A 15,005-nucleotide genomic window follows, 5' to 3' on the forward strand; every position below is an offset into this window, starting at 1 on the left:
ACCCCCTGCCCCCCACCAACTTAGAAGTCCAACACCACGACCCAAATGGACTGCAGCCACATAAAACCACAGAGTAAAGTTTATAAAGCTTTATTAAACATTTCAAACAGCTGTGCAACGAACACACCAGAAATAAAAGCTCCAGAATAGCAGTCCAAATGTTCCACAAGTGTGGCCCCGCAGTCCCATTCCCTAGATGGACTGCCTCAAGTTCTGTCCTCTGCCTGGCCCACCTCCCTCCCCCTTCAGGCAAGAGAAAGATGGATGGTTTAGACTGGAAGGACAACCATGCTGATCCCCAGCGGGCAGGGGCCAGGAGACAGTCTCATTTGCCAACACTTTTACTGAAGCGCAGAAAAAGAAAAAAGCAAGTGACAGTCACAGAGTCTTCCCGTGTATTCTTCGTAACGTATACAGTCTATACGCGCAGGACCGGAGAAGCTCCTGGCACGAGGACGATGGCCACCGCTCCCCTCTGTCTCGTCTGAACCACCTCGGAGTCCAGTGTGCTGGTCACTCTGCAATCCCCGTACTAAATACCAACTGTAGCGGCCCCTACAAGCTAGCTATTGCTACACCTCAAAATCACAACACATTCGATAAAGCTTCTTTAAAAAGGATTTACACATGTACTTGTACACGTACGTATACACACACGTGCACGCACGGCACACCACACCAAAAAATATCCAAACACCTATCAGGGGATCGTGGCTGTTATGAAACACACAAGTACTCTCCCATTCACTCGGCTGGGGACTGCTAGATCTATGTAAACACACCACACATCAATCCTGCAGAGCATGCATGGGAGACAAAATGAGGCCCCCTCCTTGCAACAGTGGAGAAAGGCAGGAGGAAGGGCAAAGGAAGCGAAGCTGGGCTGCTGAGCAGGAGCCCAGACCCCCAGGTGAAAGAGCAACAGGTATCTGTTACTTCTTCCTTCAAAATGAAGTGGGGAAAATACTGAAGATTTGTGGACAGCAGTCAAGACACAATTCTGTCTAGCCTGCCAGCCAGGGAAGAAGAATGAAAAAGCGAGGCTCTCGGGCATCAGCAATCTCTTTATATTCGAGATAAGTGCAAAACTGAGCCCTGTCTTGGACAGGTGCTCCCCAAAAAAGGAAAGGGCTAAAGAGAACTAACAGGAAGCCAAGAGAGGGACGGAGGAGTCAGTAACACTCTGAGAAGGGAGGAACCCCTGACAAGGAAGGGTCACGGAGGTGACAATGAGACTGGCATTTTATCTGCCCGGATCATGCTGGGGCAGTTGACCAGGATGGGTGCAGGCTCCTCGTGGGAATGAGACGAGGGGGGTGGCCATCCTGCCAGTCAGGGGCCAAGATGGGGACAGAACACACACAACCACAAGACCACCCACGACTACAGGACTCTACGATAAAAGCACCGGTCAGTGCTATTATTCACATTATAAGGATAAAACGTCACAGGCCAAAAAGGCGCCATCAGGAATGTGGCACCCGCAGGGCCGCGGGATTTGAAACTCCAATGCTTTATGACCTATGTCAATGCCTCCCCTCCCGTCTTCTGCTTCCTTGGAAAGCTAACTGGGCTGGCTGTTAGGTGCCCACAACGCCGGGGTCGTGTGCCGATTCCGGAAGCGGGGAATCAGAGCAGTGGTACAGGAAACAGTTTCCCCAGCAGCTATAGCAGATGAGGAACAGGGCTGCCAGGAAAACCAAGGCACAAATTGTGCAAGGCTTCCGTTCCAGGAGGAAGCTGAGCAGGTAGAAGCCCATGAACATGGAGTGGCTGAACCACAGGGCGGGGTTGAGGGGCTTGGGGATGAGGAGGACGGGCAGCAGCCACTGGAGGCAATACATGATCTCTGCTGGACAGGGCCTTCGCCAAGGCCACCGGGCACCGCTGCAGGAACCGACCTAATGGGAGCCAGCGGGCGCAGGCGGCTGCCCTCTGCTTTCTTCAACCCTCGCTCTCCAGGAGCTGAGCCGCTGTGGTCTCTGGCTGTCAGCCCGGGATCACCAAGGCAGCAGGGATCCTGAAGAGAAAAGTCAACACAACAGACAAACAGACACAAAACAGACAGACAGACAAAAAAAAAAAAAAAAAAAAAAAACAGGAACAGAATGTATACTTATTTGGAAAAATGGATCATGGTTAACAACAGCAAATGTGAATGCCCTTTCCTCCCTGCCCACCCATGGAAGTCTACTCCTCTCCAAGTCACCCTTTCCAGAAGCATCCTGGGTGTCTCCCCTTCTTGGGGGCTAGGCCAGAGGGCTCTAGGCAGGTCCGGCACAGTGGCCTGGCTTTGCCTGGGCCCTGCCCAGCAGAGATCATGTATCGCCTCCTGGGGCTGCGGCCCGTCCTCAAGGGACCCAGACCTCACAATACCGCCCTGTGGTTGCCACCCGACGGCCATGGGCTCCATGCTGTGACCCCTGAGGAATAAGAAAAGGATTCTGTATCTAGTATCTCTCACAGCAGGTGCTCAGTGGAGAGTTAAAGTAGTTAGCGGCGCACTGCCGGCGGGAGATTGCCGGCAATGGATCCTTGCAAGCTCTGGGAAGGCTCCGCGGCAGCATCACCGAATATTTTGTTTTAAGATGGCAGCCTAGAATGAGCTTGCCTTTTTCAAATAATCCGGCGTCATTCTGCCAAAATCAGCCAACTTCTTCGAAAGTCAATGTAGCGGGAAAAAAAATCACCATGCTACTTAGTCCAAACTGACCTCTCTGGGTTCACTTGCGCTCTCCATCTTCTGCCGGCACTGTATAGAACTTGACCTCTGTGAGCTTTTAATCAAAATTAATTTTCTATCCACATAGGGGCAAATGCCAGTTGGCCCCTGTGCCAGGCAGTTTGCTGGAGAGAAGTGGTGCTCCCGAGCAGCGGGCCACCGGTGCGCCAGGGCCGCGCTCGCAGACCGCATTCCGGTCTTCGTGCCGCGCCAGGAATCGGAGCGGCGGCAGCCACGACCCTCTGGCGGCGGTAGCAAAACCCTCCTCCAAGCTCCAGAAGCCCAGCGCAACGGGTACAGAGAACCTCGCTGGCTGAGGAAGACCCACTAGCGCCTGGCGGGTAGGGGAGCAGAGGTTGAATAACCCGCCTAGCAGAAAACTATCCCGGAGCGCATTCAGACCACTTCTTTGGAGAGCTCATCCCATCCCTTCCGCGCATACAAAGGCGCCATCCCTCCAACAGGGTAGACATCCAATGACTATCGCTTTTGCACCTAGGGTTCAGTGCCCTGGCTCAGGGAGCCGCCACCGCTGTAGATCTAGCAACCGTAAGAAGCGGGATGCGGGCATCAGGGAAAGGTTCCGCGCTCAGAGGCTCTCGCAAAGCAGAGGACGTGGTCTTCTAATACATCAAATATTAGAAAAAGAGTGTTGAGCGGGGGGCCTGTGAAGCCAAGGCTTCTGGAAGGGGCACCTGTTTTTGCTCCGCGGGGCAGATGATCCCTCTTTAAATTAGGTCCCCCTGCTTTTCCATCCTTGCCCAGGTGTGATCTGGCGCGGCACCGGACACTGGGCTCGAATTAGCAGGCCCGGGCTCGGAGAGATAGGCTCCGCTACCAAGGGGCGCGCACCCGTACTCTTACCCTATGCGCTAACTCAGAGTTGCATTTCCCCTCCATTTTACATTAAAATTCAAACGCGGGCACAGCGGAATCTTCTGGAAAGGGGCTAAGATGAACTCAGGAGGCGGGGGTCGGTGTGGAAAGAGCAGATGGATTATTTTTTTTCCTCTCCTGACGAATGAGGAGCGCCCCCTGCCACCCCTCCTCACGGACCCCCCCCTTACCCAAGCGCGCATGCGCACTTGGGCGGTGGGCGGATACTTAAGGCGCGGCCACCGCGGCTGCGGCAGTGCGCCCAACAGCGGACTCCGAGAGGCCAACGGACCTCGGAATCGGCAGCACTCGCTCTCACCCACCCACCCACCACTCTCGGAACCATGGCGGCAGTGGCGGCAGCCTCGGCTGAACTGCTCATCATTGGCTGGTACATTTTCCGCGTGCTGCTGCAGGTAAGTGTGCCCGGGTTCTGGGTGGGAGAGGGTCGCGATGTGCGCCCCCTGAACCGGCAAGCCCGCGTCACAATTGCCGCATCCTGACCCGTCCTGTCCTGATTGCCGCGATCCCTGCCAACCCAAGTGCCGCAGCCGGCACCGCACGCCCCCGCCCGTCCCCTGCACCCTCCTCCTTGCGTAGACCCTTCCCAGTGCGCCCGCCCGGGAACAAAGAGTTGGGGCGCGGCGGGCGCCAGCCGCGGACGATCGCCGAGGCTCTTAGCGACCAACGTGGTAAGAAAATACCGCTACGTGAGACTCGACCCCAGGAGGGAGGCGGGGCACTTCTGTTTTGCGAAAAGAGACTTTACCGCTCACACAGCGGAATTTTTCCGCCTTAAAAAAATTGCGCATTGCGGGGAAATTTTCCTTTAGAAAATACAGTACTTGAGGGGGTGGGACAAAAAATAAGTTAGAAAAAGGCACTTCTCAGGGGAAAAACAAAAACAGCACTCCGCAAACAAGATTACAACAAATCAGAAAAATTCGCGGGAAAAAATGAATAAGAGAAAATGCGCATTGCAGGAAGAATAAATCAGACAAAAGCACTTGGCAGAAAAAAATGCATTAGGTAAAAAGCGCCTTGCAGAAAAAATATTAGACAAAGGAGCTAATAAACTATGAATCGATAAGAGCGCTTTGAAGAAAACAATTAGAGGAAAAGGTTCTTTTCAGGAAAAATAGAAAAAAAGCGCTTCCGAAAAAGGACAGTTCGCTTTATTAAAAAATAAAATAAAATAAAATAAAATAGAGGCAAAGCGCTTTGTGTAAAAAGAAATAAATCAAAAGAAATTGCTTTGCCCATAAAATCATCTACCCTAAAAGCACCCCTTGCAGGAAGAATTCCCTGCTAAAGGAATCCTTTGCCAAAGGAATCGCATATTTCCTTCAAGGTGTTCCTGGAATGCTGCATTTACTGGGTAGGATTCGCTTTTCGAAATCCTCCAGGGACACAGCCCATTGCGAGAAGTGAGGTATACCTAAGTTGTGGGTCCAATCAGCTTGCGGCCATGCAGCCTTCAGCACAGTTGGAAAAGCTCCAGCTGCCCTGACTCGTGGACAAGCTGCGCCCGCACCCGCCTCTCCTCATTGGACAGGCGGGCGGGGCAGGGGGCGGGGCGGGGGCGGACACGGCAGCACTACAGACACGCTGCGGGTGCTCGCCTCTAAGGGCAGGTCCTGGGTCTCTCTCTCGACACAGGTGTTCAGGTACTCCCTGCAGAAGCTGGCGTACACCGTGTCGAGAACCGGACGGCACGTGCTGGGAGAGCGCCGCCAGCGGGCCCCCAACTGAGGCTCCAGCCCCCTCCCCTGGGCGGCCGTGTCACCAGGTGCTCCTGTGCAGTTCCACCAGCATGGGAGCCAGTGCCGCGCAGGAATGGGGCGTCCCCTGTGCCCTCTCGCCAGAGGAGCACTTGCCAAGGTCAGTGAGGGGCCGGTAGGCCCCCGGAGAAGCAGCACCGACAATGACGACACCAGATCCCTTCCCCACCCCTTTGCACCCGTCCTACTGCGGGTGGCGTAGAGGGAGGAGGGAGGAATGGGGGGAACAGACCCCTGAGATCTGGGCACAGGCAACGCATTCAGATCTGAACCAAGTCGGGACAGCGCCATCCCAGCCCCACAGCCACGGCCATGCCAGCAGGCCGCACCACAGAGATCCAGACAACCACACCAGCCAGCAGAATGGACATTCCAACTTCACCAGCCGAAGCCCTGAATCTCCGTGCAGCAGACAAGTGACAACTGCGTGCCTGTGTGGCGGGACTGGAGGGCAGAGGGTGAGGAAGGAGGGTTAAGAAACGGAGCGGGGCCCTCTCACTGTCCCTTGCCTACGGCATGTGCATTCCAGCCTTGCTGCCTTTGCTCCCTCAGTTCCTCTTTCCCCCCACTCTCACCCAAAAGAAATGTGTCACTCAATTTGGACCTACTGAACAAGAAAACGAATCCCATCTTTACCAAAACACCTTCTCCAAGCCCCCAGCCCCTCACTGATCTTGCATCCCCCAGGTCTCATGCAATTGTGGTCAATATTGTGGTAATCGCTAATTGTAATGATTGTATAAGTGTGCATTAGTTGTGTCTCCCCGGCTAGATTGTAAGCTCCTGGAGGACAGGGACCGCCTCTACAAAAAAATTAAAAAAGTACCTCCCCTGTCTCGCACAGTGTCCCAGGACCCTGCGGGGCGGTGGAGGCGCACCAAAAAGTTTTGTCTCCTGTGACTTCTTTTCCGGCTTCAACACATACTTCTAAGACTGGGCTGATGTGCCCATTGTGGAGTGGGCACTCTACTTGGGAGAGGGACAGAGGGGAAGCAACAAAATGGGAATAAACCTTCACACACCCAGTTCCATCTCAACACTGTCCTGAGATAAAGGACCACATCCCCGCACCACCACCCAAAGAAAAAGGTGGACATCTTCACTTGTGGTCTCGGAATAAGGGACCACTTATACCTCCCCAAAGGTGTGGGTGCCTTCAGTTTTCCTGGGATAAGGGGCCTTGGCAAGTAATCAGTGGGAGAGATGGAAGGAGGGAAAAGATAGGAGGGGGAAAAGTGGGAAGAGCCCTCAAAATGGAGGTACTAGGGACCAAGAGGGTGATCAGGAATTCAGAACACAGTCTTGTCTCCATCCAAGATCCCCAAGGAAATGGCGGGGGGGGACACTGGTTTGGACAATGACTATGGGGTAAAAGGTGTGGTGTGGCGCCTCCCCCGCCCAGCTCATCCCTCCAGGCCCTATCACCTCTACCAGAACCACTACAAGGGCATCCTGCCAGGCCCGCCTACTTTCCCAGGGTCTCCTCCCCCACCCTCAGGAACCTCTCTCCAGCTCACTCTCCCCACTACTGGGTCCTCTGCTTCTCCCAGCACTAGTCTCCATAACCTTAAGGGTGCTTACCAGGTCCCGGGCCCTGGGCTCTCCCCTGCCATCATGCCAGGGTGGTGGGGTGGGCTGCCTGCTCGGCTCCCAAGTTCTCTCTCCCACTCCTCAGTGAGTCAGGGCTTCTTTTACATGGGGTCAGCTGACTGCCTCACCAAATGGCCCTGCCGCCTGTTCAGCCTCGTCTCTGGCTTTGTGTGCCCCTGTCACCACACACCTGTTCCTGGGTCAACATCCAGGGAGTGAGTTGGAGGGCTATAAATCTTTCTGCCACTTCCTCAAATCCCTTAGTCACAGTTGTCACAAACAATTCTGGAGCACAAAGGACCTCAATCCCTTGAGCCTGATGTTACCCACCCCTGCGCCAGACCCTAGCGTTTCTCAGCCCAACCACTAGCACCTTTAGAGGCACCTATAACTTCAGTTCAAGATAAGAGAATTATGGGGGTGGAGGGTGTAGACCTCAATTCCAGTATTGGCTTTGCCATCAGTCAGCCCAGGGAACCTGGTCAGGTCACTCCTAGCCACCTTCGGTTCTCCTCTGTAAAAGGACTGCTAAGATCCCAGTGAACCCCAACATACTAGAAACATTCTGCCATCAAAGTGGCAATCAGGACTCAATGGGACTAAGGTGCGGATGGGCGATCGGAGCCTCATCTTCCTCAGGCTGGGTGGTTCCAGCCCCTACTGTAGCCTGTAGGTGGGGTAGGTCTCTTGCCCCAGGGTGACTCAGCAGCAGGCAATGCCCACACCTCCCTTCTGAAGCCTGTATCTTGGCAAGCCTCAAGACTGGGAGTTTCTGTGGTTTTCCACACTAAATGCAGAGAACCATGAACATATTTCAACATGTGTTCTCAATAAAGGGTGCCCCTCCCCTCAGAGCCCTCAAGGGGTGTACCCACGGCCCCACTGCCCCAGATGCTCTAATCTCAGCCCAGTTATAAGGTAGCTGGGTTCAGGGGGACAGGCTGCAACAGCACTGAAGTGTCTGGCTGCTCTCGACACTGTAGGCTCCCTTTTAAAAGGCAGGAGGCTGCTGGCAGCCCCAGGGCTTTCCAGATGATCTTGGCAAAGCCCAACTGCAGGGCTTTCTCCATCCATCCATCAGCAGGGCTCTGAGTGTGGCATGATGAAATGACAGACTTCCAGGCAAGGGCTGCCCTGATGGGCTGCACCCGCATGGGTAGCTTGAATGTGCAATGTCCACTCCCGCCTTTCGTGCCCCATCCAAACCCTCATGTTATGGCAGGAAACACAGTCCACCAAAGAAGATGGAAGGAATGTGTTCACTTTCTATTCCTGTGCAATGCTTAGAAGTCTAGTCCAAACACATCTTGTTTATAAATTTTTTTCCAGAAGCAATACCATTAAAACATTTTATTCTGATAGAGAGCAACAAAAAGAGTTGAAAATGACTACAGTTTTGTTGCAAAGCCCTTAGTCCACAGGCCCCCCCTTTTGCTTAAATTTTCTCTACCACATCCTCAAGACTTTGCCCCGACGAGGCCAAGGATAGAGCAGTTGAGTTATGAGGGAACTGGAATGGCTTTGTGAGACTCCAGCAACAGGCAAGACTCTTGGGACTAATGCCCCCAAAGGATGTTAGTTTCTTAGCCTAACCAGTTGAGGTTAAACCGCAGAGGGGTTTAGGTACCATGACTGTCGGAAGTGTGTGGTGCTATGTGACACTGTTACCTCTACCTGTGGAATATCTGGATTGCGACTGAAGGACAAGTTTCTTGAGCTTCAGCTGCAGGACAGCAACAGCTTATTACATGTGGGTTGGGTTGGGTTGGGTTGGGTTGGATTGGATGAGGGAGCAGGTGTGCTGTGAGTCATTTGCTAGACATTTATTTTCAAACTTCTATCTACTCAGAAGCCAGTACCCTACAGTGAGATTGTGAATTTGCAGTGAGTTTTACCCCCAGAGATTTAAACGTGCATATATATACAAAACATTAGTCTAACAACAGTCTCTTTTTCCCTGGAGACCTCTGATTTCCTCTATATGCCCCAGAGACATGTCACCATCTTCTCTGGTTATGATCCTGCTCCCCCTCCCCCTCCCTTTCTCCCTCCCACGGGGCCCATTCCCCAGCAGGATTCAGATTCCAGAGCATTCCCAGAACAGGAAGTCAGAGAGGCAGGCAACACATGGTCCTTGGTATATCATACAGCGACAGGCTTGAAATGGAATGCATATGTTTCAAAGATAAGAGAACAACAACAGAAAAAGACAGCCAAACCCAGACTTCCAGATTCCTCTTTGAAACAACATGTTACAGATAAAAGGTTAAACTGTTTTTGGCAGCAATTCTAACAAGACCGATTTCAGATATGGAAGCGATCTGGTCACTGGAAACCGACCAGGGCTCGGCAATCTTTCAACAGATTTGCTGACATTAATTAGTCTCTGATTTAAAACAAACAAACAAATAAACAAGATCTAACACTTGGCATTAGCACTTAAGCTGGAACTTTGTGTGTGTGCGCGTGTGTCCTGGCTTTAGTGTTGCCGTCCAGAAGGCTGAGGGGATGGTTGTACCATGTCACGCAGGGCAAACAGAAGCTGTCCCCAAAACACCAGTTCCCTGAAAGGGATAAAACATGATCCGAGCCTATAAACAGAAAGGCCGTTTCTTTCCCAGGACAGACCCCAGTCTGCCCCAACATTTAGCGTTGAAAAGGGACACGGAAGCCTGGAAGGAAATTAAATAAGGTGTGGAAGAGGGAAGGAAAAAGCAACTGTCCCCCATCCCCCATTCTTCTCTCCAGGCCATTAGTGTGCCAGGCAATCCATTCCTTCAGCTGCCCTTGAGGGCCACTCCCCACATATATTGTAGGAAAGGGAACGGGTGTCCAGACTTGGTGTAAGATTAGAGGGAGTAAGAAGCACCCGCGACCCAAAGCACAGCGTCAACCTATCACCCCAGACACCAAGGCGGGGACCCGGGGAGGGAGACCCTTTTCTCCCCTCTCCCCCACGCCCCTTCTGGTTTAAAAAAAAAAAAAAAAAAAGGCAACTTAAGTGGCGGGGACAGAGTGACAGGCGTCTCAGAAGCTGGGTCCCCTGCCACGGGCACCGGGGCCGGAGAGAAGGCTGTCGCACCCCCAGCGCCGAGCTCCCCAGCTCTTGCCTGCCCCATCCCAGAAGCAGACAGGCAAGTGCTGACCTTGGAGGCCTGAACGAGAACCCAGAAGTCCAGTGATCTGCCCTCGGACCAGGAAGAGACCCTCAAGGCCCAGGCTGGGGGCCAAACAGGGCAATCACGTGACACCGGACAGGGGCGGCCCCCAGGGTGCGCGGAAGGAAAACCCCAGAGAGGGACCGGACGACGCCTAAGGTGACCCCGAAGGGACAACATGGCGGCGCGGCCGCATTGAGGGCCTCTCATCCCGCCCCCAGGAGGCCGACGCCACGGTACCTGCGAGCCCTGCCATGGCGCCGCCGCCACCGCTGACGCCTTCACAGCCGCAGCCTGCCTCCACCTCAACTCGCCTCCGACGCCGCAGGAAGCAGGGTAGACGCCCCCTTCGTCTTCTAGTCGAGCCGACCGAGGACCCCTTCTGGGATCGGGCTGCCTACGGCAGATGCCTGATAATACGACCTAAATTGGGAGGGTCTTCTATGCCCGATATTCTCCTAACATGTGCCACAGATGACCATTTGAAGACTTTTTGCTAACGTGTTCAGAAATCTGGGGGTTCTGAAGTTTTCAAATCCGAGGAATTTTTGGTCAGGCGCATCCAGGACAGCCCCGAATCACGCCTCCCCCGTCCCTTGGTCCCCTCATACATATGCAGTAGATTGTGATCTTTACACATTTAGAGCGGAGGGGGCGTACCCCTAGTCTCTATGGGTGAAAGTTTGTTCGCTTTGGTCCTCGTGAATGACCCGTGTAACCTGTGAAAACGTTCCCGTGGCTCAAAGTCCGCCTCCTCCCTGGCCCCTTTACCAAGGCCAAAGGTCAGGAGCGGAAATATTCCGGCTCAGAATTTAGGATTTGACTTGGGTCAGGACCTGACTCTTCTTCTTGCCCTGTACTTTGGGCGAGCCACTTGCCCACCCCGACTGTTAGCTTCCCCGAATCTGATGAAATGCCTACTTCACAGGGTTGTTATAGGGATTAAATGAGTCAATGTATCGATTTATTAGCTAAATAAGCACATTCCTTGAGCGCTTACTATGTGTAAATGCAGTGCTAAAGGCAAGAGGATAGAATGGAGCGTGAAATAGCCGCTGTTCTAATTCAAGGCAATGCCTGGCTACTGGGGGAGAGTGGGGGAGGGGTGGAAAAACAATCATCAAATTACTTATATGCGCAATCTAAAATATGACACAAATGAACATATGTACGAAACAGACTCATAGATATAGAGAACAGACTTGTGGTTGCCAAGGCGGAGGGGGTGGGGGAGGGATGGATTGGGAGTTGGGGATTAACAGATGCAAACTATTATACTGTATATAGAATGGATAAACAAGGTCCCACTGTATAGCACAGGGAACTGTGTTCAATATCCTGTGATAAACCGTAATGGAAAAGAATATGAAAAAGAAATGTATATATAGGTATAACTGAATCACTTTGCTATACAGCAGAAATTAACACAACATTGTAAAGCAACTATACGTCAATAAAATAAAAATTTTTTAATCATCAAATGATCACTATCTGTTAATAATTTAAATCAAATCAATATATAATTATGCATGATGGGAAATGCTGTGGGGGAAGATGAAGAGTGCTATGAAAAATTAATGGAGGGGAATTCCCTGGCAGTTTGGTGGTTAGGACTCCATGTTCTCACTGCCAGACGCGCGGGTTCGATCCCTGGTTGGGAAATTAAGATCTTGAAGGCTGCGCAGTCTGGCCAAGAAAAAAAAATTAATGGAGCCTTCATGTAGTGCGAAGGGTAAGGGTGGAAACTCCTTGAAGCTGGCATTTAGGCTTAAAAACCAAAGATAGTTTTGTAGGGCAAGAGTGAGAGGGGAAATGTTGTAGGCAGAAAGAACCGTTTGTCCCAGATGTGGAGGTGGGAAGGAGCAGCTGAGGGTGAGGAAGGAGCAAGTAAGGTAGGTAGTGCTACCTAATGAATTTTGATTTTATCTTTATCTTTTTATCATTTTCATCAGGGGAATGATACCAGGTTTGGGTCTCTGAAAGACCACCCTACGTGGCTTGGAATACATTTTCGAGTGGGTGTGGGGAGACCAGCCAGAAGGCTGTTGTAGGTTTCCAAGTGCAAAGGAATGGTGACCCTGGCAGGGCGGTGGCTTGGGAAGGTGGAGAAGTAGAGAATGTAAGATGGAATGTGGGTGGGTGTTGAGGCATTGGCAACGACACCTAGATCTTTGCCTTGAGTATGAAAGAATGAAAGAGCCCTTGACTAAGGTGGTAAAGCCTGCAGAAGGCTCAAATTGAGGGGGAAGATCAAGAGTTTGGCTAAGAAGGTAAGTTTGAAAAGCCTGGGCAATGGTTGGGTGGAGAGGGTCAATAGGCAGCTTTATATGAGACTGGTGCTCAGAAGAGAGATCTGGGCTGGAGATACATATTTCAGTAACATCAGCACACAGTACACACATCGTGGTGCTGGTTGAGGTCCCAAGAGAGTGAGGGTAGATTAATAAGTAGGCAGAGGAGGAGGAGCCAGGATAGGAGTCTGAGAAGCAGTGACCCGTGGGGTAGGAGGAGGACCAGGTGAGCATGGGATCCCAGAGAGGAGGTTTCAGGAAGGAAAGAATGTTCAGTGGAGCTGACTGCTATGGAGGACAGAAATGGCACCATTCGGTTTGGTTACAAGGGGGGGGGGGGCGGTTAGGGACTATATCCTTTATGATTCAAGTTCCAAAAACAAGACCCTAAATCACTTGGCTTAAAAAAATAAGTACCCTGCCACTCAGTGGCAAGTTAGTTGAGTGGCTTGACCATGTCATCACAAACATTCCACCTCTTAGGTTCATTCCATCTCTGCTGTGCTGTCCTCATGTTGGTTTCATGCTCATGGTCATAAGATTGCCACCCCAGTTCCTGGGGTCTCATCCACATCAAGGAGATGACCATTCCTCCTGTAGCTGAGACTCAAACAAACTAGATGTGACCTCTGTCTTGCTGCTTCTGGGCTGAGGGATCTATGCACTCATGCCAGGCACACCCAATATCCAACACTGGAGGAAAAGAGGAGTCTCATAGTGGAAACTCTTGTTTAGAAACGAGAAAGGCTAAGCGTTGGCAAGGATGTGGAAATTCTTGCACACTGCCCGTGAGAGGAAATTGGTACAACCACTTCAGAAAACTGGCAGTTTCTACTAAATGTAAACAGACACGCTATGACTAGAATTTCCACTCCTAGCTTTTCATTCCAGAAGAAATAAGTGACTATTACAAATAGACTTGTGCAAGGATTTTCATAGCAGATTTACTCATAGCTCAACGTGGATATAGCCCAATGTTCATCAACAGGAGAATGGATAAACAAATTATGGCATGTCCATCCAATGGACTACTATGTTTTACATATAAAAGTACAAATTGCTGGAAGTTCCCTGGTGGACTACTGTTTCGGATTCTGGGCTTTCACTGCTGTGGTCCGGGTTCAATCCCTGGTCAGGGAAAGGAGAACCCGCAAGCCGTCTGGCGTGGCATAAGAAAAAAAAGTAAAAATTGCTGACACACGTGACACTATAGATTATACTCACATATGGTATGTGGACTAAAAGAGTCCAGACACAAAAACAGTACATATTGTATGATTCCATTCACAGGAGGTTCAATGGCAGGCAAAACTAATCTATGGTTCTAGAAATCAGAAGCCACCTGGGTCGGAGGGGGCTGGGGGAGGGGGAGATAGAGATGGGGGAGGAGCAAGAGGGACTTTTCTGGGGTGCTGGAAAAGGTCTATATCTTAGTCTGGTTGGTGATTACATGGGCAAAAATTCAAGTTGTACCTTAAGATTAGAGGACTTTACGTACTTTATATATGTTATACCCTGAGAAAAATAAAACCTAATAAGAGAGGAGGATGTCCTGCCATCCATGGCGTGTGATGTGTGCTGCTGAGCAAGAATCAGAAGGTCTGTTTTAGGAGGGACTTCACCCTCCAGTAAACTTCATGCCAGGTCTGGGCATTGACAAAGTCGTGGTAGCCAACCCTCTCCCCCTCAGGGCCCCAGAAAACAGGAGAAGGTGAGGCAGGGCCTCTTATTCACATGGAGCTGACTTCTCTTCCCTTCCCCTGGACCCACAGGACTGCTCCACCACCACCCCCAGCTCCGTTCCAGGTGGGAGAAATGACACCAGAGCTGAGCTCTGACTTGAGGGATCTGGAAGTTCCTTCTGCCCTACAATTTTGTTCAACAGACTTTAACTTCCTGTCAAGGCCTCTCCAGCCTGCCCCCTCCCCCAGACAGCTGGACACACCTGTGACTCCTGCCCTCTCGTGCTCTGTGCTCCCCATGTCTTGTCCATCCCTTCAGAATCCCCCTTCAGGCCTTTTCTGTCCCTGCTCCAGGCCACAACCCTCTCTCTCCTCGGCCCTGTACCAGCCTCCTTGCTGGTCTTCCTGCCCCCCGCATCTGCCCCAGAACCATTGTCCTCCACACAGCAGCCAGGATGATCTTCCTAAAATGATCCTGTCACTCTTCCTCTTGAGGGAGTGTCCCATCTCCCCTGTCTTCCCCTGTCCATAGCCTCTCCAGTGTCCAAGCCCCAGGTCAGCGCCACCTCCTCCATGAAGCCTTTGCATTCATTCAGCAAACATTGACTGAGCTCCTAAAATGTGGCCAGACACTGTGCTGGGCATGGAGGAGAGAGAAGTGAGTAAGACCAATGCGGTCTGTAGACAGTCTGGGGAGACGGGCAATCAAGCAACGCCTATGTGTGTGCACTCCCTGTGTCTGACTTGGCTTCACTCTGACTTGGCTATGAGCTCCTTGAGGGCAGGGCTCATTCTAAGGTCACTGCTTAGCCTCAGAGCCCAGTAGAGGGCCTGGCAGGGAGGAGGGGCCAGTAACTGTTGAATGAATGAATGAATGAGAAGCTGGGCCAACCTCCTCCCTGTTT

At 51.8% G+C, this 15,005-nt stretch overlaps 2 protein-coding genes across 5 annotated transcripts; one reads left to right on the plus strand and one right to left on the minus strand.

The window, feature by feature from the left end:
• Positions 1 to 1,580: 1,580 nt before the first annotated feature.
• Positions 1,581 to 1,844, minus strand: BLCAP (BLCAP apoptosis inducing factor; the record flags this gene model as incomplete). The annotated part of the gene is made up of 1 exon (XM_079718408.1): positions 1,581 to 1,844. The coding sequence occupies one exon, from the start codon at positions 1,842 to 1,844 to the stop codon at positions 1,581 to 1,583; it is 264 nt and encodes an 87-aa protein (XP_079574534.1).
• A 2,098-nt stretch (positions 1,845 to 3,942) lies between these two features.
• NNAT (neuronatin) lies at positions 3,943 to 5,487 on the plus strand (the record flags this gene model as incomplete). 4 transcript variants are annotated; one of them, XM_079718577.1, is made up of 3 exons in its annotated part: positions 3,943 to 4,014; positions 4,950 to 5,025; positions 5,258 to 5,487. In XM_079718577.1, the coding sequence occupies 3 exons, from the start codon at positions 3,943 to 3,945 to the stop codon at positions 5,485 to 5,487; spliced, it is 378 nt and encodes a 125-aa protein (XP_079574703.1). The 4 variants fall into 4 exon arrangements, with proteins under 4 accessions (XP_079574703.1, XP_079574704.1, XP_079574705.1 ...); XM_079718578.1 differs by having other exon boundaries at positions 4,950 to 5,030; positions 5,258 to 5,350; XM_079718579.1 differs by having other exon boundaries at positions 4,950 to 4,976; positions 5,258 to 5,350.
• Between the last annotated feature and the right edge of the window lie 9,518 nt (positions 5,488 to 15,005).

This window comes from Hyperoodon ampullatus (assembly GCF_949752795.1).
Source record: "Hyperoodon ampullatus genome assembly, chromosome: 14".
Taxonomy (NCBI): Eukaryota; Metazoa; Chordata; class Mammalia; order Artiodactyla; family Ziphiidae; genus Hyperoodon; species Hyperoodon ampullatus.